The sequence below is a fragment of the Euleptes europaea genome, chromosome 13 (assembly GCF_029931775.1).
Source record: "Euleptes europaea isolate rEulEur1 chromosome 13, rEulEur1.hap1, whole genome shotgun sequence".
In the NCBI taxonomy this organism is placed as follows: Eukaryota; Metazoa; Chordata; class Lepidosauria; order Squamata; family Sphaerodactylidae; genus Euleptes; species Euleptes europaea.
In genome coordinates this window covers 14,398,063-14,422,667 of record NC_079324.1, presented here as the reverse complement: position 1 = coordinate 14,422,667, position 24,605 = coordinate 14,398,063, and the positions used below count along the sequence as shown (strand labels likewise).

The 24,605-nt window shown below is 41.6% G+C and overlaps 1 protein-coding gene across 2 annotated transcripts in view; it reads right to left on the bottom strand.

Annotated features, from left to right (window-relative positions):
- TENM1 (teneurin transmembrane protein 1) overlaps positions 1-24,605 on the bottom strand; it is a 413,249-nt gene that overhangs the window by 51,334 nt on the left and 337,310 nt on the right. For both annotated transcript variants that reach the window (XM_056859258.1, XM_056859259.1), the window contains one exon: positions 320-686. In XM_056859258.1, coding sequence (XP_056715236.1) covers positions 320-686 — 367 coding nt within the window. The remainder of the gene's footprint in view (positions 1-319; positions 687-24,605) is intronic.

Below are 24,605 nucleotides of genomic sequence, written 5' to 3'. Positions count from 1 at the left end.
CCGGCGGGAGATTTTTGGGGCAGAGCCTGAGGAGGGTGGGGTTTGGGGAGAGGAGGGACTTCAATGCCATAGAGTCCAATTGCCAAAGCGGCCATTTTATCCAGGGGAACTGATCTCTGTTGGCTGGAGATCAGTTGTAATAGCAGGAGATCTCCAGCTAGTACCTGGAGGCTGGCAACCCTACCCCGAATAATGGTCTTCACTGTCCATTTGTTCCCCCAAACCGATTTTTTTCTAGCGTCACCTATGTCCCAGAGGCATCTCACTGGAAACAAAAATGCAACCCTTGACAAACAATACCGTGGAAAGAAATAAGTACCTGAGAAACAGTCACAATTGGGGTCAATTTTACAATCGCAGTCTGTCGGGGCTCCAGCAATGATAGAGATTTCACCGTTGGTCGTGACCTGTTGTATTCGGTTGATCTTTCTTTCATCAGTCTCGGCAATGTACAGCACTCCACTGTGAGACACACTGATGGCTCTGGCAGACTCAAGTGTGGAGTGAATTGCCACTTTGCTGACCAAAACATGGTCGATGCCTGGCACCTGGCAGTGAATAGGGCGACCTGCAATAATTCGCACTCTCCTATTTTGAGAAATTTGAAGTACGATGTTATTGTCCAGGACGTACAATGAATTGTCCACTGGATTGACAGCGAGGTCTGTTGGCCACTCTAAGCGGACCTGCAAAGAGAAAAGAACATGGTCAGGGATGGCAATCATCACCCCCTTTCTTGCCTCTTCCTGTGAGTAAAGCGGTAACACTATGGATGTGCAAATGTCTACTGTGCTATCTTCTTTCTGGAAGAAATGAAAGACTTCAAAAAAAAATTCCAATTGAAAAAAAAATGTTAGGAATTTCTGGAAATTAAAAAACAAAACAAAAAACAATTCACGTGAAATAATCTCTCTTTTGAGATGAGTGCTTTTTAAGAAAAAGTGTTACTCAGAGCATGCTGTATGAATTTTAATGTAAATATTAGATAATGCAATTCCTGTGTATACTTGTAGACAGATATTCAAGCAGATATTGTTTAAATTGATTAATTTTGTCTGAAATTAATATGCTATAATGTGAATGATTATCACACACTACTGAACAGTTCAATAGTTTCAGTGTTGCAACTCAATATCCAAATGATATGTAGACTTTATGAGACAGCTTCCGTGGAAATAATACCGTTTATTTTCAATTTTCAACTTCATTTCCCCCCCTACTTCTCAGGTGCCAAAAAATAAGATATATATGCTAAGCTCTTGTTCTCAGAAGTAATGGGCATGCTTGCAATTCTGTACGTAGAAAATGGAGGCATTTTATACTTCTAAATTCCATAAACATGTCAAAAGTTCAATTGCTTATGCTAGCTAAGTTATAGATTATGCATTTTCAGCTGTTCAAACAGTAAAATAAGTTTAGGTTTGATAAGAAAGCGAATGTTTCATAATTTATAATTTCTCCAAAATTTCTGTTTCTTTCTTTTAAAAGTTCACAATGTCTGATAATTTCACATCTTTGTCCTCTCTAAGTACTTTGAAAGATTTCTTTAATGGGTAAGTAGAAATGTTCATCAGCTGCAATATGATAAATGAAAACTTTCAATAATTACATATAAGTTTAACTGACAGTTGCAAGCTTTTCCTTTTACTGGTGTGAAATGGCTGTGACTAAAACTGGCGGTCGACCCTGGCATGGTTGTGCACCTTTTGCTACAAATTTTGAAGGACCTGACAGTCCACCACTGTTGAAGGACAGGGGTATTCCCAATCTGCACTTCCCCAACGGCAGTCCCAAGTGGTACAGTATGAGGTAGGGTTGCCAGGTCCCCATTCACTATTGGCGGGAGGTTTCTTTGCATATCTTGTGTGTGAGCATGCGAGTGCTGCAGCGAAACTAAGAGTTTGAGTGGTCTAAAGCTCCTCGCGAGGCGGCACTTCTGGTTATAAACCGGAAATGCCGCATCAGCGCACATGTGCAAGATTGCCCACCAGCCCTCAGCTGGTCGGCGGGAAGAAGGGCACATTACTGGGGGTTTGCCCTCCGCCAGCGGGCACCTGGCAACCCTAGTATAAGGGACTGTTGTCAGGCCCTCTTACCTCATGGTTAGGATGTCAGACTAGCATCTGGGAGACCATGGAAACTTACTGGATGACCTTGGGACAGTCACTCGTGCTCAGTCTAATCTACCTCATAAGTAGGGTTGCCAGGTCCCCCCTCCCGATCGGTGGGAGGTTTTAGGGAGCTGGGCTGGGGTGGCTGTGCGTGACGATGTCACTTCTGGTTTTGCTTCTAGAAGCGCCGCATCGCTGCGGCTGATTTAACATGCAAAACCCAAGAGGGAATTAAAACTGGAAGTGACATCATCACATGCTAGGGTTGCCAACCTCCAGGTAGTACAGAAAAAGCTATTGGAAATGCAATAACAATTATATTGACAATAGCAACAGCTACAAGCCAATGGAATACATAGTACAGTAACAATCACTTCAAGGTGAATTCTTCAGAGAGCTGAATAAAACCGGGAGACGATCGTTTCAATTTCTTGAATTCTTCCTCAGTTCCGTCTCTGTACAATGCGTAGAAAATGATATACAATAATATCTATAATACAAAACTTACAATCTTACAAACTACAAACTACAATATATTGCAAAAACTTACTTATTTATACTTACAATCATAAATGTCAGTTGTTCACAATGTTAGCTCGTATACCTTCAATTTTTCTTATCTATACATAATTCCTTCATGGAAAATAAGCAGCAACCATACATTCTCCGTATTAAAGATCCCCAATGGGATATCAAATTGATACGGTTGCTAAGACAAGTTCACAATTTCTACGTTCCCGCTCGGGATACAAGCTGTGGTGAATGAACTCCACAGCAAAGCAGCTTAAGTGGCAGCCGGTGTGACGCTACGGCAAGCTCTTAAAGTTACAGTACCCCTCCAAGAAAATAACACCCTTATATGTAACATGATAGATCGTTCTCTAAATTTAGACCGTTGGGGTCTAAAGAGTTGAACAAGTGTATGAAATATGCTTCTTTTTGCTGGAGCAATCTCTCAGTATCTCTCCTGTCCAAATGTTTACCCTGAAGTCTCCATACAACAAAAAAGTGCAGTTCATTCTCATTATGGCGCAACTTAGTAAAATGCTCTACAACTGGTGCTGTACAATTTTTTGAACGTATTCTCGATCTGTGTTCCAATATCCTGGCTTTGATAGGACGAATACTGGAACCAATATAAATCCTTTGACATGGGCAGATCAAGCAATAAACACAGAACTTGGTTTCACAATTTGAAAAATTATTGAGTTTGAACGTGAAATCATAATCCATTCTCTTAAATTTCTTAACCTCTAGACTAAAGTTACAAGCTAAGCACTGGTGACATTTGAAATGTCCTTTTACTTTATCATCTCTAGCATTCTGTGATATATCAGAGTGTATTAATTTATCACAGATGGACGCAGTTCTACGATACCCTATCTTAGGCATGGTTTGACAGCCAGGAATATCTGACAACAGATGCCAATGTTGTCGAATTACACTAGTAATGCGGCTGGAAAGGTGAGTATATTCAAACAAAAAGGTAAGTGTATCTCCTTGCTGACTTCTATCAGTATTGCCATAAATCAAATCCCTTCTATTCCTAGCCTCAGTTCTCATTCTAGCTTTCTGCACAATGTCAGGTGGATAGCCCTTCTGAATCAAAGATGTCAAAATGTGGGCGTTTTTAACATAATCAGGATGAGATGAATTATTGCGTTTAGTCCTAATAAACTGGCCGTAGGGCAAATTCTCTCTAAGATGCCGAGGGTGGTGTGATCTAAAATGTAAGAGGGCATTTCTGTCTGTGGGCTTTCTAAATGAACTGACAAAAAACCTGTTGGATGCTCCACGAATAACCATGGTGTCTAGGAATGGGAGCTTAGTATTGTTAGTGCTTCCAGTAAATTTAAGGACTGTGCGGCTGTTGAGCCAGTCAAAAAACCCGGAAAATTCTAAATTGGGAGAGAGAAAGTACATCATGTCATCAATGGATCTACGATACCCAAGAATCATATTGGAATGAGGATTATTGTTATATATATGCTCCCATTCAAAATGGGCGATATATATGTTTGCAATAGTGGGCGCATATGAGGAGCCCACGGCAATACCGCCGGTTTGTAAATATATGGTATCCTGAAATTTGAAAAAGTTATTGATAAAGGAAAGGTCCAGTAGTTTCAACAAGAAAGCCGTGGAGAAACTGGGATCAATCCTGGAAGTAAGTAAATCTTTAATGATTTCACGAGTAGCTTCTAAAGGCACGTTGGTGTAAAGAGACGTGACGTCAACAGTAGCTAGAATACACGGCTCAGGTATTTCAAGATTTTCTATAAATCTTATGAAGTCACTGGTGTCCCTTAAATATGATGGTGTGTCCACCGAAAATTGGCGCAAATGGATATCTAAATTTTTTGCAACAGGTTCTAATAAACCCTGAGAAGTGGACACTATGGGACGTCCTGGGGGGACTTTGCCTGGTTTATGTATTTTTGGTAACATGTACAGTACAGGCATGCGAGGATATTTGTTGAACAAATAATCAGCAGTGTTTCGATCTATGTCTCCACATTCTACAGCTTCATCTATTATTTCTCTTAGGGAATGTGACACCTTGTCAGTGGGGTCTTTTGTAAGCGCTTTATAATATTGCACTTGAGTAAGCTGATGCATTACTTCCCCTACGTATTGTTCCTTGTCCTGTAGGACAATGTCCCCGCCCTTGTCCGCTGGCTTCATAATTAAATCAGAATCATTAGCCAGGCTGTCTAAAGCTAGCTGTTCATCTTTAGATAAGTTATACTTTTCGGGTATGTTTTTCTTTTCGATAGCATGGATATCTCTCATGACCGCCGCATGAAAGGCTGTAATCATGGGGTTAGTATGTGCAGGATTAAACCTCGATTTGGGTCTAAACATACTTTCCCTAATTAATGGAGGCTTGAAATGGTCTTTTAATTTTATAATCCTAATCATTTTATATATGTCTTTTTTTTGTATATAATTTTTTATTATTTTCTTGTTTTCATTAACATGTGTATAAAAACATCAATTTTTAAAATCAAATACAAATTTAAAAGTAAATGATTGTAACAAGTAACATATAAAACAACTTCCCCCTCATTCTCTTCCATCCTAAGTTAAATGTTATATACTTTTGCTAGCAGCTCTAATCCCTATCCAATAATGAATATATACATAGCTTATCTTATCTAATTATTAATTCAATATTTTTATCTTAATATAATCATAATTCAAAGTTATCATAGGGATTAAATCAAAGAATATCTTAAATGGTCCCATTAAAAATTGCTTCTCACAATAGTCTCCATGCCACCCAGCCCCCAAAATTGTACATTATCAAAAAAGTATTAACTTCCCCTACACCTCCCTCCTTCCATTAAAAATTGATTACTATGTTCATTTTCCATTTCACCCTAAATTCCATTTCAAACATATTAATTTCAGTAAATCATAATCATACATAATACTACTGCGCTATGATCAATTCTTTTAACCAGCTCATTTTAGTTAATAAATCTATATCGAATGTTGTGATGTTACCAATTAAGCCAGTCTTTCTAACCAGTTCCATTTAATCATATCAACAAAGCCAGACCTTAACCAGTTCCTTTTAATCATATCAGCAAGGAAGACTAAACTCTTTTAAATTAGTCCCTTTGCCTGGAATTTCCAGGATCTCCTTCTTTTCTCCAGTAGCAGTAAACATCGAAGATCATCCTTGGAGGTTATTAGCAAAGTCCCTTCTGCAAGTAGATAATTTTCATAGTAAATCCACATTGTAGTCAGATCCATCCCAAATTCAAAACAGAGAATCTTGTCAGCTCCATTTTTCCTGCTCCTTAAACCCTCCAAGCAAACATTGAAAAGTTCATCCTGCAGGTCAAAAAAGCAAAGATCAAAGCCACCCATATTAAAATCTCCTGTTAACAGCTGGATTGTTACACATTGCTTATTGAGACTTCCCAGTTCCTCTACAGATTTCTTCTGTTCTTCTTGTATCTTATCATCTAGAGGCTCCAGGTCTTTGAAGTCTTCCTCATTCATTATTGGAGTACTTGACTGGGTAAAGGTATTTATCATCCTGTTCATCATCCATTCCATCTGTTTTAATATCTGCTCCTGTTGTTTTAACAGCAATTTATGTTGTTTTGCAGATATCTCATTTTGCTGAGCAAACAAAACTTGAATTAGTTGTTCCATGATTACTTGCAAAGTTTCATCCGGTTGAAGATGTTTTGATATGTTATAATCAAAGAAGTTCTTATTACTCTATTTTTAGCAGTTTTAACAAGTCTCAAAAAAATCAGTTTTCCAGGGTGTGGGTTTAAGCGATTTTGGCAAGTCTTAAAAAACAGATTTTCCTGAATATGGGTAGATTAGCAGTTTATGCTGGATCAAATCGCTGAAAATGTTTTCCAAAAAGCCTCAAAAATCAAGTAAAAATCAACTTTTAAAAATTTTAGGTACCAACGAGTTTTCACAGACGCTCTAGGTCGACATGAAACAGGAAGTAGGAAGTTGGCCAGAAATTATGTATCCACGGAACATCCGTCTTCCCCGTTCTGTAGTTTTAGTAACAGACCTTGTAAATGGTGCACCAGGGGACGTCAGATCCGGTTCTAAGCGTCTCAATACTTCCCTTCTCCCCGATAGCTAGCATTCACTGCAAGCGATGGTAGTCCTAGAGGTTTTCCGGCTCCAAAATTTCCAAAGACGTAGCAGGAGGACTGGAACGGTAAGGTGACCAAGGGGAGGGAGGGCTTTATTTCTCCCTGTAAAGAAAAGCAACCTTGCTCTTCTTCTGATCACCAAACTTTGGTTCAGTCTGCAGCCTTCTATGTCTTCAATGTCTTGATATCAGACTCTGGGAGCTGATGACCAGCTCTCTCACAAACCATTCCCGTGGGAAACCATTTCCATTTCCCGTGGGAAGCCACTTCACTTTGGGGGGAAAGGTGTGGAGACCGGAGGCACTGCCACGTCCACTTCAAAGCACCTCCATTTCAAAGCCTTCCTATTGTAAATCAGCTATCTGTTCTTTTGGTGACAATCCTGTTAGAAGCCTGACATCTCAAAAGCTTGAAGGAGCCCAGATGTTTTGCATTGCTGCAGAGATGCAAATACATCTGTAACTTCAAAAGGCCTAGAGGTGTCATGCCAAATACCTTACAAGTTTACTGCGTTCTCAACGATCTCATTGGGGCGAATGGTCATAACCCAAGGAGATGGGAGAGATAAATATGGACTCTGTTCTAATCAAAAATCATGAAGTTTGGGAAGGGGACATGCTGGCATGTCCCCAAGCGATCATCATCTTTTGGCAACTATGTTTTATAGTTACCAAAAACCTGGTTCTTGGTAACTGTAAAACAACTAAAACCTTGCATTTGTTACTCTCTTGGAAACTTTGCCTATTTTGCCTGAAACTTAAAGAACTACTGTGAAGGTAGAGATTGCTAAGATTTCTTGTTTTTATGCTATCTGCCTCACAAGTGATTTCCTTTCTGTAACGAGCACATTTTATTAAATAAACTTATAGACTTTATATTGAAGTCTGAGAAACCTTTTTTGGGTCTCAGGGCTAAATCCAAGTGTCTGAGTGTGTGTGTGTGTGGGAAACCACCTACCCTAGTGTTTTGTGGCAATAAGCCTCCCCTGGCAGAAGCTCTACTCTGCAGGGACGGTTTTTGCTTGTTTTGACTTTTAGAAACTGGCTGGGGAAGAGTAGCTCTCAGCTCATCCCTGGGAAAGCCAGCCTTTTGGAATTGGGAGCCGGTGGCAATATACCTGTGCTGCGCTCAAAGGGGGAATCCTGGAGCCCAGTAAGGAATTTGGGTTTTCTTAGGAAAACATTTGGTGACTGAACTAAAGAGGAACCGGCCTGCTGGAGAGCAGACCGAGTCTCCTCGACAAGGTAGCAGAGTCTACCCGCATTGTGTTTTAGGGGGAGTCCTGAAGCCCAACTTTTGACCCAAAGAGGAACCGGTTTGCTGGAGAGCAGGCCGGACTTCCTTGACACTCCCTTCCCCTCAAACGTCACCGAGTCTCATTGGTACTTATTCTGTCCATCAAAAATGAAGTTGTTTAGTCTACCCGTAGATCAAATGTATAGAGTCCTTGCCACTTTATCAAACATTTTATCTTCACAAAAGTAGTCTTAGATGGGGGTGTTCCCAGTTATTTGCTGCCAACCAGGTCTTCTATTTATTCCCAGTAAAATCAAAAGTATTCTTATTACTCACATAGATATCCGAGAGTGAGGTCTTTTATCATTAAATAATTCTTTAGTTGGTAATAGGTAGTGGAAGCTCAAGCCTAGATGCCAAGATAACGCTGGCGGCGATGCCTTCTCCCCTCAATGCCTAGCAGGACAGTCATCCACACCTCCGGGGGGCTTAGAAAAGCTCCCTCGAAGAGTGTGGGAGTCACACCGCTATCTTCTGGCAACAGAGGAATTCCTGCATCCCAGTCCACCATTTAGAACCGGGTTGGTGTAGTAAAAACCACACCAGTTCAGCGTAACTTGGATTCCCTTGAGAGAGCCCTCTCAAGGGACGTCTGCTTGGAGCTAGCTCATTACCAGAAGTGTCATTTTATATATGTCAACCTCTGTTTGAAATGAGGAACATGAGGGAGTTACCACAAAACCTAGTCCCAAATTCAAAACCTTTTCCTGAACTGATGTAAGTTGTCGAGACGATAAGTTCACCACTAATTGTTCTTCTTTCTCTGGTAAATGCATTTTCCAGAAAAATATTGCTTGCGGTTGTTGGGGCGGAGTCCATAGCTACGATTGGAACTCGAACTAGCCATAGAGTCACTGATTGATTCTCTTTTGGTGGAATAATCCTCCTGCCTGCGATTTTGCCTCTTCTGAATCTTCTCTCTAGATGCCTTACTACTGTCTCCCTGTTCATTAGAGTAGTACCATGTATATACTCTTTTGTTTGCAAAGTCTTCTCTGTCTCTTTTATATTTCTTTGCCTTGTATGATTTAACTTCCTCAGTAAATGTTTTCAAATCTTTTTCCAATTTCTCAAATTGAACCTTAATAGTTTCAGCATCTGACTGACTCTCCAAGGTTTTGCGTATATCTTCTATGTCTGTTTTAAGTTTACTAGCTTGTTTCTTTGCCTGATCAATGATTAGCACCATTAAATCGACCAAAAACCGGTCTTTAACTTTAGTCTAGAGGTTAAGGAATTTAAGAGAATGGATTCTGATTTCACATTCAAACTCAATAATTTTTCAAACTATGAAACCAAGTTCTGTGTTTATTGCTTGATCTGCCCGTGTCAAAGGATTTATATTGGTTCCAGTATTCGTCCTATCAAAGCCAGGATATTGGAACACAGATCGAGAATACGTTCAAAAAATTGTACAGCACCAGTTGTAGAACATTTTACTAAGTTGCGCCATAATGAGAATGAACTGCGCTTTTTTGTTGTATGGAGACTTCGGGGTAAACATTTGGACAGGAGAGATACTGAGAGATTGCTCCAGCAAAAAGAAGCATATTTCATACACTTGTTCAACTCTTTGGACCCCAACGGTCTAAATTTAGAGAACGATCTATCATGTTACATATAAGGGTGTTATTTTCTTGGAGGGGTACTGTAACTTTAAGAGCTTGCCGTAGCGTCACACCGGCTGCCACTTAAGCTGCTTTGCTGTGGAGTTCATTCACCACAGCTTGTATCCCGAGCGGGAACGTAGAAATTGTGAACTTGTCTTAGCAACCGTATCAATTTGATATCCCATTGGGGATCTTTAATACGGAGAATGTATGGTTGCTGCTTATTTTCCATGAAGGAATTATGTATAGATAAGAAAAATTGAACCTATATGAGCTAACATTGTGAACAACTGACATTTATGATTGTAAGTATAAATAAGTAAGTTTTTGCAATATATTGTAGTTTGTAAGATTGTACGTTTTGTATTATAGATATTATTGTATATCATTTTCTATGCATTGTACAGAGACGGGACTGAGGAAGAATTCAAGAAATTGAAACGATCGTCTCCCGGTTTTATTCAGCTCTCTGAAGAATTCACCTTGAAGTGATTGTTACTGTACTATGTATTCCATTGGCTTGTAGCTGTTGCTATTGTCAATATAATTGTTATTGCATTTCCAATAGCTTTTTCTGTACTTTCTTGCTAATCTTGGGTATCTGTACAGAGGTGTTTTTTTGGGTTGCTCAACCTCCAGGTAGTAGCAGGAGATCTCCTGCTATTATAACTGATCTCCAGCCGATAGAGATCAGTTTGCCTTGAGAAAATGGCCCCTCTGGCAATTGGACTCTATGGCATTGAAGTCCCTCCCCTCCCCAAACCCTGCCCTCCTCAGGCTCTGCCCGAAAAACCTCCTGCCAGTGGCAAAGAGGGACCTGGCAACCCTATCGCACACATGCACAATCGCAGCTCCAGAGCTGCAGGGTGGATTGGCGGGCAATTGCCCGCCAAAACCACGCACCTTGCAACCCTACACATAGGGTTGTTGTGAGGATACAATGGAGGAGGAGAATGATGTAAGCCGTTTTGGGTCCCCACTGGAGAGACAGATGGAGTATCAATGAATAAGTAAATAAACATATGCTACTCAACAGGGAAGAAGGGGGCTGTGAACACTGTCATCGCCTCAAGAAAATGCAGATAAACGTAACGTTCTATGCAACCTGAAGCAATTTTAGCACCAACCAATATGTTCGGTGAGGCTAGGGTTGGCAATAGCTTGTGGGAAAATGTCCTGTCCCTTTAACAGAGGCTTAATGGGATGTCATATACCAAGTGAGGTTATTTAACTCTTGGCAAGGAAAAGCTTCACTTATCCATTTCCACACTGTAAGACCTGGTTTCAGAAAAGGAAGAGGCACTAGAGATCATATTGCAAATATACGCTGGTTACTGGAGCGTACGAGAGAATTTCAGAAAAAAATCAGCTTGTGTTTCATAGATTACAGCAAAGCTTTTGACTGTGTGGATCATGAAAAGCTATGGCTGGTTTTAAAGGAAATGGGTGTGCCACAACATCTGATCGTTTTGATGTGCAACCTGTACTCTGGACAAGAGGCCTCAGTTAGAACAGAATATGGAGAAACGGAATGGTTTCCAATTGGCAAAGGTGTCAGACAAGGATGTATTTTATCTCCCTATCTCTTCAATCTATATGCAGAACATATAATTAGGAAAGCTGGATTAGATTTAGATGAAGGTGGAGTGAAAATTGGAGGGAGGAACATTAATAATTTGAGATATGCTGATGACACTACATTATTGGCAGAAAATAGTGAAGATTTGAAACAACTATTGCTGAAAGTTAAAAGAGAAAGTCCCAAAGCAGGACTACAGCTGAACATCAAGAAAACAAAAGTAATGACTACAGGAGAATTACACAACTTTAAGGTTGACAATGAGGAAATTGAAATTGTTCAAGACTTTCTATTCCTTGGCCCCACCATCAACCAAAAGGGAGACTGCAGCCAAGAAATTAGAAGGAGATTGAGACTGGGAAGGGCAGCCATGAAGGAGCTAGAAAACATTTTGAAGTGTAAGGATGTGACTCTGGCCACCAAGACTAGAGTAATTCATGCCATCATATTCCCTATTACTATGTATGGGTGTGAAAGCTGGACAGTGAAGAAAGCTGATAGGAAGAAAATAGATTCCTTTGAAATGTGGTGTTGGAGGAGAGGGTTACGGATTCCGTGGACTGCCAAAAAAACAAATCAGTGGGTTATAGATCAAATCAAGCCTGAACTGACCCTAGAAGCTAAAATGACTAAACTGAGGCTGTCGTATTTTGGTCACATCATGAGACGACAAGAGTCACTGGAAAAGACCGTCATGTTAGGAAAAGTAGAGGGCAGCAGGAAAAGAGGAAGACCCAACAAGAGATGGATTGACTCAATAAAGGAAGCCACAGCCTTCAATTTGCAAGATCTGAGCAAGGCTGTCAAAGATAGGACATTTTGGAGGACTTTCATTCATAGGGTCGCCATGAGCCGGAAGCGACTTGACGGCACTTAACACACACAAGACCTTGTTAAAGGGGCAGGACATTCCCCGCCCCTCAAGTTGTTGGCAACTCTAAGTGAGGATTATCAGACTCTTCCATTGTTACCCCAGGTCTAGTTTTTTCATGCAGAAGAATGAGGTGAATGGACTGTATCACTTTAAACTGCAGGCGGGGGATATATATTTTTTTTCAAACACTTCCCTATGTTAAAAACTCCTCCCAAATGGAAAAAAAAATCAGCACAACTGGTAAAGCTTTAAGTGATATTCTCTCCTTAAGGTTGCCAACCTCCAGGTACTAGCTGGAGATCTCCTGCTATTACAACTGATCTCCAGCTGATAGAGATCAGTTCACCTGGAGAAAATGGCCGTTTGGCCATTGGACTCTATTGCATTGAAGTCCCTCCCCTCCCCAAACCCCGCCCTCCTCAGGCTCTGCCTCACAAACCTCCCGCCAGTGGCAAAGAGGGACCTCTCAACCCTATCTCTCCTTATGATATGCTAATTTTCTGTGTGCGGAGAGGGTTTTTTAAGAAATAGGGGAAGCATTCAAATTGGTATCCCCTATTTGCAGTCTCAAGTGGCACTGTCCCATTTTATCATCTCATTCTGCTCCAGCTGTAAACCCAGGCCTAGCCCACACCCCTGGAAAAGATGAGCCATGAATAAAACCTGGGCTGGAACTAGTCTCAATTCTGACATGCTAGAGCTCTAAGAAAATATGAATGGCTTACACCAGCTATTCTTGGCCCCAAGGTATGACCTCATTTGCAAGACAGTCAACACAGCTCTTCCTCATAAATGAAACTTTATTCATAACTTCAGCATGAGATTAAAAAAAAACAAACCAATGTCTGGACAAATTTACAGTTCCTGGGATGAATATGCTGGATTAGACACAATAAAATAATTAGGATTTAACAAGATACAAAAGAAGATGGAAATTAACTCAAGTGCTTATGCATCAGTGTTTTCCTACTGCAACTAAGGCTTTGGGGTAATTATTTGGGCAGAAAAATGCCACTATCAGCGTGACTTGGATAACCTTTCTTACTATGTGTATGCACCACTGAATACCGACACCATTTTCTTTTCCACTGACATTCAAGTGTGCTTGGTACAGTTCTCTGTTAAGGTGGGCACATCATTATCCACTGGGAATTTATGCAAATAAACAAAAACAAATCCTGGTAGGCAGCATCCGTCAGACATTTTCGACACATGCTTGCCACTGTTTAAAATGTCACAGCCAACCAGCACTGACACCCTCAAATGCTGGTGAATAGAAACCTGGATCCTAGGCTCTCATTACTTCCAAAGGGAGTCCCCAAAGGAAAAAGAAATATGCAATATGCACAGTGCGAGAGAGAACCTACCGGAGAGAGTATACACAGAATATAAAGTATGTATGGAGAATGAACGTATGGTAATGCAACAGGGGATGGCCTTTTGATCAGTTTGCAAGCTACAACTGATGCAGAATGGTGCAGCTTGTCTCTTAAAGCTACACAAACAGCCTTACACTGGCACTTTGGCGGCTGCTTTATTTCCAGGCTAACTTCGTGGTGCTGTCATCACCTTTTAAGGCCCTAAAACGTTTAATCCTTCATATTTGAGGGAAATGGAACACCTTCCCTGTACGGTTACCTCTAGTACATCTTCTCTGGATACTATCTGCTTCTCTAGTCCAAACGCAATCTTTAAAGACAGTTTGGTCTGTGCAGGCTGAGTGCCAAGAGCACCCTCCATGCTGTACTCATTAACAGCCCTCCCTAAGATCATCTGTTAGGATATGTCACTTTTGAATTTTAGGAAATTAAAAGTTCAGCCTGGCACTTGTAAACTGCTTAACGTGATGCCTGCATTCTTGATGTGGTATTTTAAGGAGTTGTATAGCGCTGTCACTGCTAAATGTTTCAAATATACAACCACAGCAATCCTTACAGCAGCTCTATAACATAGGCTGGTGTTATCATTCGTATACTGCAGATGTGGGGGGCAGAGACATGAAAGAAAATTTGTAGCTGAGGCAATATTTGAAGCAGATTACAGCTGATTCTCTTAGCCACTATGAGCTACTGAGCAGCCAGCCTAGTAGTTTTTTTTTTAAAATGTTCTGGGAACCAACTATCTTGTGTGGGGTGCATGGAGAAAGCTCTTCTGGAGAACGCCACCAGAGAATTAGGACAGTTGCATTGAATCAACTTTGTTTTAGTCTCCAGTGGCATTTTTTGGGCTAAGTTTATCACAACTAAGGGCCCATTTGCACTTTATATAGACTTGTGTTTAGTAAGCGATGACATGAAGACTCTGACATTCAATTGGAGTTTTAGACCTCCCAAGATTCATATATACGCTTTTTGCCTTGCAATTGGAATGCATGGGCAGGAGCAGCTGCAGCCTTCTCCAATTCTGTTTTTTCCTCCTTAAACTGCCTCAGGTGATGATTTTTTTTTTAAGTATGTCTCAAGCCCTTTTCTTTGTGAGGTCACAAGGCAAAATGCACAGGCTGCACATTTTCTTTTTTCAACCGTGCAAAAAACAAAAGGAGCTAGAAACATTTAAACAAATGAAAGATGGGAACAAGGAGCTTTTGGCAATGGATAGTTATAATGTTATAGCACACTAGCAATTTCCAATTAAGTAAGAAAATGACTAGAGGAGGCGGGTAAAATGGTGGCCACTGGTAGTGAAAGCAAGGAAAGTGCAAAAAAACCTTCCATGTGGATGCTTCATTGTCACTGCGAATACCACTGCACTTGACTCAGCAATAAGGTTGCCAGCTCAGGGTTGAGAAATACCTGGACATTTTTGGGGCGGAGCCTTAGGAGGGCAGGGTTTAAGGAAGGGAGGGACTTTAATACCATAGAGTCCAATTGCCAAAGCGGCCATTTTCTCCAGATGAACTGATCTCTATTGGCTGGAGATCAGTTGTAATAGCAGGAGATCACCAGCTACTCCCTGGAGGTTGGCAAGTTGCAACCCTACTCAGCAATGAGAGCTACGCAGAGAATTGTCTCCATGTGGAAGCATCCAGGGTTGGGTCTGGGTGGTGTGGTGTGGGGCACAGAGGGAATCCTTTTTGGGGGGCCTCCTGTGTCTCTCAGAAGCCCTGCTTTTGGATATGAGAAGGAACCTGCTTCCTCAGAATAAATCATTTAAACTACAGAATTAAGCCTGCAAAGTTAAGATAAACTTTTTCTTGGAGAAAGAGAGCGAGAGAGATATGTTGCATAATGACCTACTTTTTCTTATGCATTTTGCTTAGTTTCATTTCACATGAGTCCCTTCTCAGTGTAGTTTTCCCCCCCAACTGTAGGAAGGGAAGTGCATAACACAGAATGTTCGGAAAGGAGGTTTAACCTCTGGTACATTTTTGCTGCTGGAGCTCATGTATCCAGTGCATTTTTTAAAAGCCTATCCTATGAAAGTGGAGGCTTGAAGAGGCTGATACAATCTATATCAACACTCGGCTCAGAAACCAGCAACTTGAAATTGTATGCCTGGCTGGCTGAAGGCCAGGTCTGTTCATCCTCTCCAGACCAGCTACTTCCTGTGTAGCTTCAGTTTTAGAAACTGGCTGATCCTTCAGATAATGAGGTCTTAAAGTGAGGCTAATGTGATTATTGTTTTTCAGCCTGGCAAAATTAAGAGTACTCATTCAGTCATCAACCCCCCTTTTTTATTCATTCAATTTTCTAAACAACATTGTCACCTAGCATTAACATGAATATGGTGGGTTTCCCCATTGGGGCAGCTGGGGGTCATAGCACAAGATAGATGGGGGGAAGCAGATGGAAGCAGATTCTGGTTTTTTAAATGCGCTCCTTTCAGTTTCCCAAACAAAATGAGCTCTGGATGAATGAATGAGCCAGTGTGGTGTAATGGCTGGATCTGAACTGGGGGAACCAAGGTTCAGCTCCCCACTTGCTCTGAAGCTCAATGGGTCATTATGGGCCAATGACTCTCTCTCTTGTACTGAACACAAGCGGAGGCAGGAAATGGCAAACCACCTCCGAACGTCTCTTGCCTTGAAAACCCTACTGGGTTGCCATAAGTCAGCTGTGACTTGACGGCACTTCCCACCACCAAGGACTTCATAGGGATGCCTTTTTGTGCCCATCTGTGTTCTACTTATTTAAACAAAAATAAGGCAAATGTTTCAAAAAAAAAAATGGCAAAAATCTTTAGTGCTTTCTTATCCAAATCCGGTAGCATTGTGCTTGGCAAATTGGGAAGTGTGTAATAAGATTTTGAGACACTCAAAAGAATCTCTCAGATGTCTGGCGCCTAAGCCACAATTGCAGAATGAAGAATTCAGGCTGCAAGCAGCCAGTGATATTCAGTTATTGGAATGGGATACGCAGCACTGGAAACTTTTGGTTAGTTGGTTGTTTAAATGTTCCAGCCTTGAACTGAAAGAGGGATTGGTGCTACGTAAGTCTGCTACTCTGAGGTGAGACCATTTTTGGAGGTAAACTGGAAATACAGCCAGGTGAGGTTTTATACTTGCTACACTGACAGATATGCTTATAACTCATGTGCATTGTCTTGGCAACAGAGCCGATAAGGCCTTTGTAACCCTAAGGCACTCATTACAAAACATCACAGTGAGTTGATGGGTTGCCTTTTGCCCTGAGATTTTAACCTTTTGGGGTTTAAATTTCACAATCAGGACTACTTTGACAACACCATGCTGGTGGGCTAATCTGTTCCTTCTATTGCCTTTAGAAAATGTAGATCATTCTTGGAATGGACCCATTGCATCTTGAAAAGCATTCTCCTTGCTTCTCTCAGTGTACAGGTTAATCACGTAATGACTGCATGTCTAGATCATCCATCACACATTTAACACCACAGATAGAAACTATCCTTGTAACTTCTCCTCTTTTCTTTCCTCTGGCCAATGCAGCTATTTCCATCCTAGAATCATAGAGTTGGAAGGGACCACCAGGGTCATCTAGTCCAACCCCCTGAACAATGCAGGAAATTCACAACTACCTCCCCCCCCCACACCTCTGGTGACCCCTGTGGCATTATACCACATTGAAGTCCCTCCCCTCCCTAAACCCTGCCCTCCTCAGGCTCCACCGCCCAAATCTCCAGGCAACCCTAATTATTGGGAATGATTGATCTGCTTGGCATCTTGAAACATTTCAGCTCTACACGGGCACCGCCTTCCATGGCTCACAGCTGCTAATCTTTTATCAGAGCAACAGGAACTGCAGCTTCTTCCTGGCCAAGCCCGTGATGCGGTTGACTCTATTGCTATGTCCCACCCTGAGTGCCGCCAGAGCTACGCACAGCTACAGAATTGGTGGGGGGGAGATCTGATTCACCTTTCCTCGATGATAAATCTTCCACCAGGTTATATTCCTAATTTACACAAAACCCTGAGTAATATAAGTTTCCCAACAAGGAGGAAAATGTCAGTAGAAATGACAAATGTGACCAGGAGTCGGGGATTATTGTATTTCCAACTCAGAATGCCAAATGTGCAATACAGCTTCTTTCATTTCAGCAGCACTGTGATATTTCCAAAAGCATAACTGCTAGCAACAACCTCAATAGACCTTTTCAATATCAAAGTGGGGGGGGGGATCTATACGTAATACAGCTTTTCGGTTTCAGTTTCTTAACAAAGACAGGCAGCTATTCTACATCTATCTTAGTTTTTGAGAGCAAACAGAAAGCATCACATAGTGGTTAAGGAAACTGGCTGTAAACCTGGAAGTCCTTGGTGCAAATATTCCCTATACCATGAATTCACAAGATGACCAGGATGCTTACCCTCCACCACTCCTCCCAGTATGCCATTTGAGGATATTATGGTAATGCTGACCTGATTTACCAACTTTCATTGTAAGATTATAGTGAAGTGCTTTCAGTACTCCGAAGTGCTATAGAAAGATAAATAAGAAGGCTTCCAGGATTAGTCTGTTGCAGCAAAACCAAAAGAAGACTCTTCCTTTTGTAAGTAAGAAGGGGGGCCTTTTAAAGTTGGTTATGTCTGTTTCTAAAGATCGTAAGGGCCTCATTCACCTGCAATTTCTCCCTAAGCAAGGCCCATCATGCAAGGACAAGTCCCAGTCAAGTCAATGGAGCTTGCCTAAGAGAGAACTAGTGGACGGTATTCTCTAAAAGACTATCTGTTTCCATATGAACATGGCTGGGGGTTACAATCTTCATTGAAGGCCCAGGTCTTCTTGTCCCCAACTTCAGTGGGGAGGTGGATGACCACTAAGGACAGCCCCTTTGCTGTTGTGGTGCCTCAATTATGGAATGCCCTCCCTAGAACTCTTGACCAGACATCAAAATTTGTGTCCTTTTGGTGCAGGATTAAGACTTTTTTTTTTGGGGGGGGAGGCTTGTTTCCCCAGGCATTTTCAAATTGCTGATTTTACTGTTTAAATTTTGTTATGGGTTGTTATGGCTAATTCCTCCTACTCTTCTTGTTTTCACTGGCTACACTCATCTAAGCCTTTTAACTGCTACTTGCTTGGATTTCATCGAGATTATTTCAGTTCATCTGTTGGCGTTTAGATCAATGTTTAGAGGGGTTTTTATTTGTTTTCTCCTCTGTTTTTGTATGTCATTGCTTATTGAAAACCACCTTGAGAATCTTTTAATTAAAAATACAGTGTATACATATTTCAAATAAACAAACACTATATCCAGTGGGAGTGAATTATAACTATGACAGCCACAGAAACAAAAATATGCCAAGAGGTCATTCAAAAGACCAATCAATTAACTCACAACCAAACCATGGCAATCCCAGGAAGTTCTACCTCATAGGGTTTTCAAGACAAGCAATGAGCAGAGGTGGTTTGCCATTGCCTTCCTCTGCATAGCAGCTCTTGGTGGTCTCCCATCCAAGTACTGACCCTGCTTAGCTTCCAGGTTCTGATGATATCAGACTAGTCTGGGCTATCAGCGCTGTTCCTTTTTTAAAAAAACTTTGAATAATTAATATAGAAATTCTTTTCTCTTTTGTTGTGGTTGGGACATTTACTAACACATAGCAAATAACAAGTATTCCATTTCCTAGATGAGTTAATTTTTATTTTTCCATGCTGCTCTATCTCCATGCACCTTCGGAAATAATAGAGATTTACAAAGGCCAACAAACACTGGATGATTTTGACATTTTATATGCCTGTATTCCCATATTCCATTCCTGCCCTCTGTTGTACTACTCTAGCAGAAGACTTGGGATAGACTGGCCTGCAATCTTAGTTTGCTGGAAACTTAGCTAGCATGGTGTAGTGATTAAGAGCGGCAGACTCTAATGTGGAGAATGGGGTTTGATCCACCACTCTTCTACAAAAGCAGCAGGCTCTAATTTGGAGAACTGGGTTTGATTCTCCACTCCTCCACGTGAAGCTTGCTGTGTGACCTTGGGCCAGTCACAGTTCTCTCTAAACTCTCTCAGCTCCACCTACCACACATGGTGCCTGTTGTGGGGAAGGGAAGGGAAGGTGATTGTAAGTCGCTTTGAGACTCCTTAAAGGTAAAGAAAGCGGGGTATAAAAACCAACTCTTCTTCTTCTAGGACCAAGGAGTGATTCTGTCAGAAACATTACATATATATAAGCAAGTTGGCTGAAATATAGACAAAATCATGTCCAGTCTTCACCAAACCCCTGGACTTTTTGTGCTGAGGAATCCCAGACTCTATACTCAGATTAAACTCAATGCAACACCAACAGACTGCATAATATACAATTAAGTATTGCAAGTTTCTTAAGTAATCCCATCCATCTCTGTGACGATTTTTTCAGGACTGCTAATAATAAAGAGAGAACCAGCATAGTGTAGTGGTTAAGAGTGGCGGACTCAAATCTGGTGGATTGGGTCAGCCGTGACTTGACGACATTTCACACACACACACACACACATACACACACACACACACACACACACAGAAAACTGCACATTTTGCAGAGAGACAGATTCAAGTGTAGCAAGTTAACAATTTATTAACAAGTCATTGCTTAGCGTCTAACTAAAATGTAATTTGCTTGGAAGGTGACTATGACGGCAGAATCTCTGGAGGGCTTTTAGAGAATAATTCCACTGATTGTTGCCCGCCCTAAACAACTTGCAGCCCAGCCGACGGATCTCTGTGATCAGGGCTCCCCACTGGGTGACAGAATAATTTGATTGGATTGCAAATTAGCACTGATGAAACTTTTATTCTTTAACATCAGCATGTCAGATATTTTTAAATCAGACAGAAGCTAGATTAAAGCTATTTGAGACTGATTGCATAAACTCTATAGCAATTGCAGTTGATTCAAGTGAGTATGAAAAGTTATGACAGGCTCCACCGTTGGCTGGTTCAGCGGCAAGTTTTTTTTTTTTTTTTAAAGGCATGCATGCCACTCTGGCCGTTCAGTAAAATTACTCCCGATGAAGTGATCTAAGGAATCTCTCTCTTACTCATGATGTCACAAAAACAAGTAAACTAGAGGTATTCCTTATTTCCTTGTTCTCCGCTTGGATTAGAACACACAGGAAGTCTGATCTGGAATTATAAAGATAAAAGGAGTCCACCTGCAGTTTCCTCTTTTTCAAGGCTGGCCTATGTGACTGATTCACAGGTTGGATCAGGATTACTGTTGTGTTTATTAAACGCCAAGGATGGCATAAAGTGAAAAGATATAATTTATTAGTCTAGGCAGCTGTGAATGTTTTTTTTTTTTGGGGGGGGGAGAGGAACCTTTTCACCTAACATGGCATAAGACGAACAGTCAGAGATCATATTAATTATGAGTTACTCGGTGTCACTCAAGGGCTCTTGGGTAGGTGGTTTCTTGTAATAAACTTTTCGCTCTTGAGGAGAATGTTTATTCATCTGTCTACAGCAAAATGGTGAAGTCATTAGGGTGTCAGAATAGGATCTGGCAGAGCTAGGTTGAAATTCCCACCCAGCCACTAAGCTTGCTAGGTATCCATGGGCCAGTCCACATACGTACCACATAGGCATGTTGTGAGGATAAAATAATGGATGGGAGCATAAGAACATAACATAAGAACACAAGAAAGGCCCTGCTGGATCAGACCAAGGTCCATCAGGTCCAGCAGTCTGTTCACACAGTGGCCAACCAGGGGCCTCTAGGAAGCCCCCAAACAAGACGACTGAAGCAGCATTGTCCTGCCTGTGTTCCAAAGCATCTAATATAATAGGCACGCACCTCTCATCCTGGAGAGAATAGGTGTGCATCATGACTAGTATCTATTTCGACTAGTAGCCATGAATAGCCCTCTCCTCCATGAACATGTCCACTTCCCTCTTAAAGCCTTCCAAGTTGGCAGCCATCACCACATCTTGGGGCAGGGAGTTCCACAGTTTAACTATGTGTGATGTACACCACCCAGAGCTCCTTGAAAGGAAGGGCAGTTAGACAGACAGGCTATGCCTCACTCTGATGTACAAGAGAGACAAAGAGGAGAACCACCCTGTTGTTCCTCCTGGACACCAATGACTTCTGATACAGTTGACTATGGGATCCGTCTGGACAACTTTTCAGGACTGAGAATGGGGGAGGGGGATGACCAGTGTTCTGATGGTTCTGCTTCTACCTGGAGCACCAGTTTCTAAAGGTGGGGAACTATAGCTCAGTGCCTGAGTAATTATGCAATCTGTTCTGTTTCCCCACAATCTTTATTTAACACGTACATTAAATGACAGGCAGAGGTGATCAAGGGATTTGGCATGAGATGGCTATCAGCATGCTGATGACACCCAGTAGAAGTTCTCTGTTTCATCAGAATTAGATGGAATGATGGATATGTTAAACAGGTGCTTGGAGGCATGACCAGGCATGGATGAATAAACTGAAGCTCAGTCCAGGCAAGACAGAAGTGCTGTTGGGGTTTTGGATCAGGATGGTGGCTTTTTGCTTGTTCTGGGATGGGGCAAGCAATCCTCCTTAGAGAACGGGTTCACAGTTTGCCCAGTCTTAAAGATCACGTTGTTGGGGTGCCTTGTAAAGCTCTCTCTGAGCTGCAACTAGCATCCTTGATCAGGACAAAGAAAAAGTTAAGCTTAAATTTCTGGAGGTGCAGAACTTTATTTTACATTACAAGTCAGTTCAGAAGTTTAGGGAAATTAAGTTTGTCTTGCAATGTCTGTGAGTTTATGAGCCACTCTGATTTTTATTTTGAAGCAGACAACTGCAAACGTTGTATCACTAGTTGTAAATAATTACACTGGGATGGGGGTTATTCATCCACATATCTGTCATTTTTGTTGTTCTGTAATTGCGCAAGCTGATTATCAAATGTCACAATGACACAATTAGTTTTGCCTACAGCTCAGTTAGGAATGTTTCCAATGGCCTAAATTAACAGATACTGTTCCAATACAATCCCATCCTCAAAAAAACAAAGGGACCTGTTCCTAACACAGAAGGTAATTTAGGAGTAGTCAGGATGCAGGGGTTATAATTCTTTGGGCTGAGTTCTCACTGAGTGGTCATCCTGTGTCTAAGCTTGACTGCAGTTACAGATTGACATAACTGAAGGTACCTCTATTCAAAAACCTTCCCTGCACATAGAAAACTAGGTGCCTGCTTGCCCATCCTTCTGCCTGAAATGCTAGTTTTCTATTTTTAGCAACTCTGTTGCATAGGAGGAGCCCTTTCTTGCAGTCTGAAGAGACATGGCCCCCAAACAGGTTTGCCACCTCACTGAGGGCAGCTTAAATAAAAGATGTCCCAGGGTGACCACATTTAGCCAAAGGGAGCTTAATCTTCCTGGCAAGGGCAAATTTGGCTTCTTCAATTTAGGCAGCATGATCGAAAGGTATTAAAAATGGGGGTTAAGGTTCTGCTCTCATGTAGATGGACGTTATTCATAACAGTGTGAACACTTTGTGGTTTAACTCAGCAGATGTAATAGCAGAACATATGCTAATGAATCTGAAATTAATTCAGTCACAGACAATTTTGCCCTATAATGTAAGGAAATGATGGTGAGGAACGAGATACACAAGCAAGGTTTGGCCATTTGTCACGGGCAGCTCTTAGATTAAGGACAACTCTTTGTGGTCCAAGCGTTTTTCATTGCGATGGCATCAGCCTGGAGTTGCATGAAAGTCAGCAAGGACTGTCCTTGTTGCCCACCACACCATAATACTCCGGGCATAATTGCCTGCAAAGGATCAGTCAGCATTTTGGGGGGGGGAATGCACAAAAATTATACAACATTTGAAATCACAAATAGACATATGAATCTAACACATTTGTATCTCACCATTCCTTCAAGGAGTTTAGGCTGGCATACTTGGTTCTCCCCAAAACTACCACGTAGAGGTTGGTTAGGCTGAGAAAGCGAGAGAGTGACTGGCTTAAGGTCACCCAAAGAACTTCACAACTGAATGGGGATTTGAACCTAGGTTTCCCAAATCCTAGTTCAATAATCTAGATCAATTAATAATCTAACCACTACACCACATGCTTTACATACATTCTCATTATGGGAAAAGGATATAAGTGAGGTGGACTTATAAACTATCTTAACGAAGTCTATGGACTAAGCAAAACCTTAGTTGGGTATCTCTGCAGTCTTGGTTCTTCTGGAACAGCAGGGAAAGATCTGTTATGTATTTACCCCTCCCTTTTCAGATACTTTGAAAAACCCAGAGCTTGCTAGGTCAAGAGCTAGAGGGTTGAGGCCTCTATCGACAAGTATGCTAATCCCTGCCATAGCTGGGGTGAATGAAGCAGGAAACGCAAAAACAAGGTGGAGCCTCTGAGTGGCAGCACAATAGATGCTAGTCCCCAAGGTGGATTGAGACTTAGAAATTGACTAACTGGTGGTGATGGAAGTTACCCAAAGAGTAGGGTTGCCAGGTCCCTCTTCGCCACTGGCAGGAGGTTTTGGGGGCGGAGCCTGAGGAAGGCAGGGTTTGGGGAGGGGAGGAACTTCAATGCCATAGAGTCCAAATGCCAAAGCGGCCATTTTCTCCAGGTCTGGAGATCAGTTGTAACAGCAGGAGATCTCCACCTACTACCTGGAGGTGTAGATGATTTTGTTTTTTGGGAGAGAGAGAGGGGGAAAGAGAGAGGGGGGGAAGGGAGAGAGGGAGAGAGAGAGAGAGAGAGAGAGAGAGAGAGAGAGAGAGAGAGAGAGAGAGAGAGTGAGTCTGGGCAGGAGACCTGGGATGGCTGTGGCTTTTCTCACTCCCATGTGAACTGAAATGAAGGCTTTCCCTGCAATCCTTCCCAGTATATATTCTAATTAGGCCCCTACACTATGACTGTCCTTTGTGCCTATGTAAATCCAAGCGCAGTGAAGAGGGATAAAGCCTGATATGACTCTTAGAAGTACTCAAAGATCTGTGAGATTCTACTTAACACTCGGTAACCATGTGCACTGAAATAGTGGCTGTAAAAAATATACCAAGCAGAATCAATTACCAGCACTCTAGCACTTTACCTTCATAGGTCTAATTTACCTATTTTCGCTGTCTTTCAAGTTCTATGGTGCTTATGT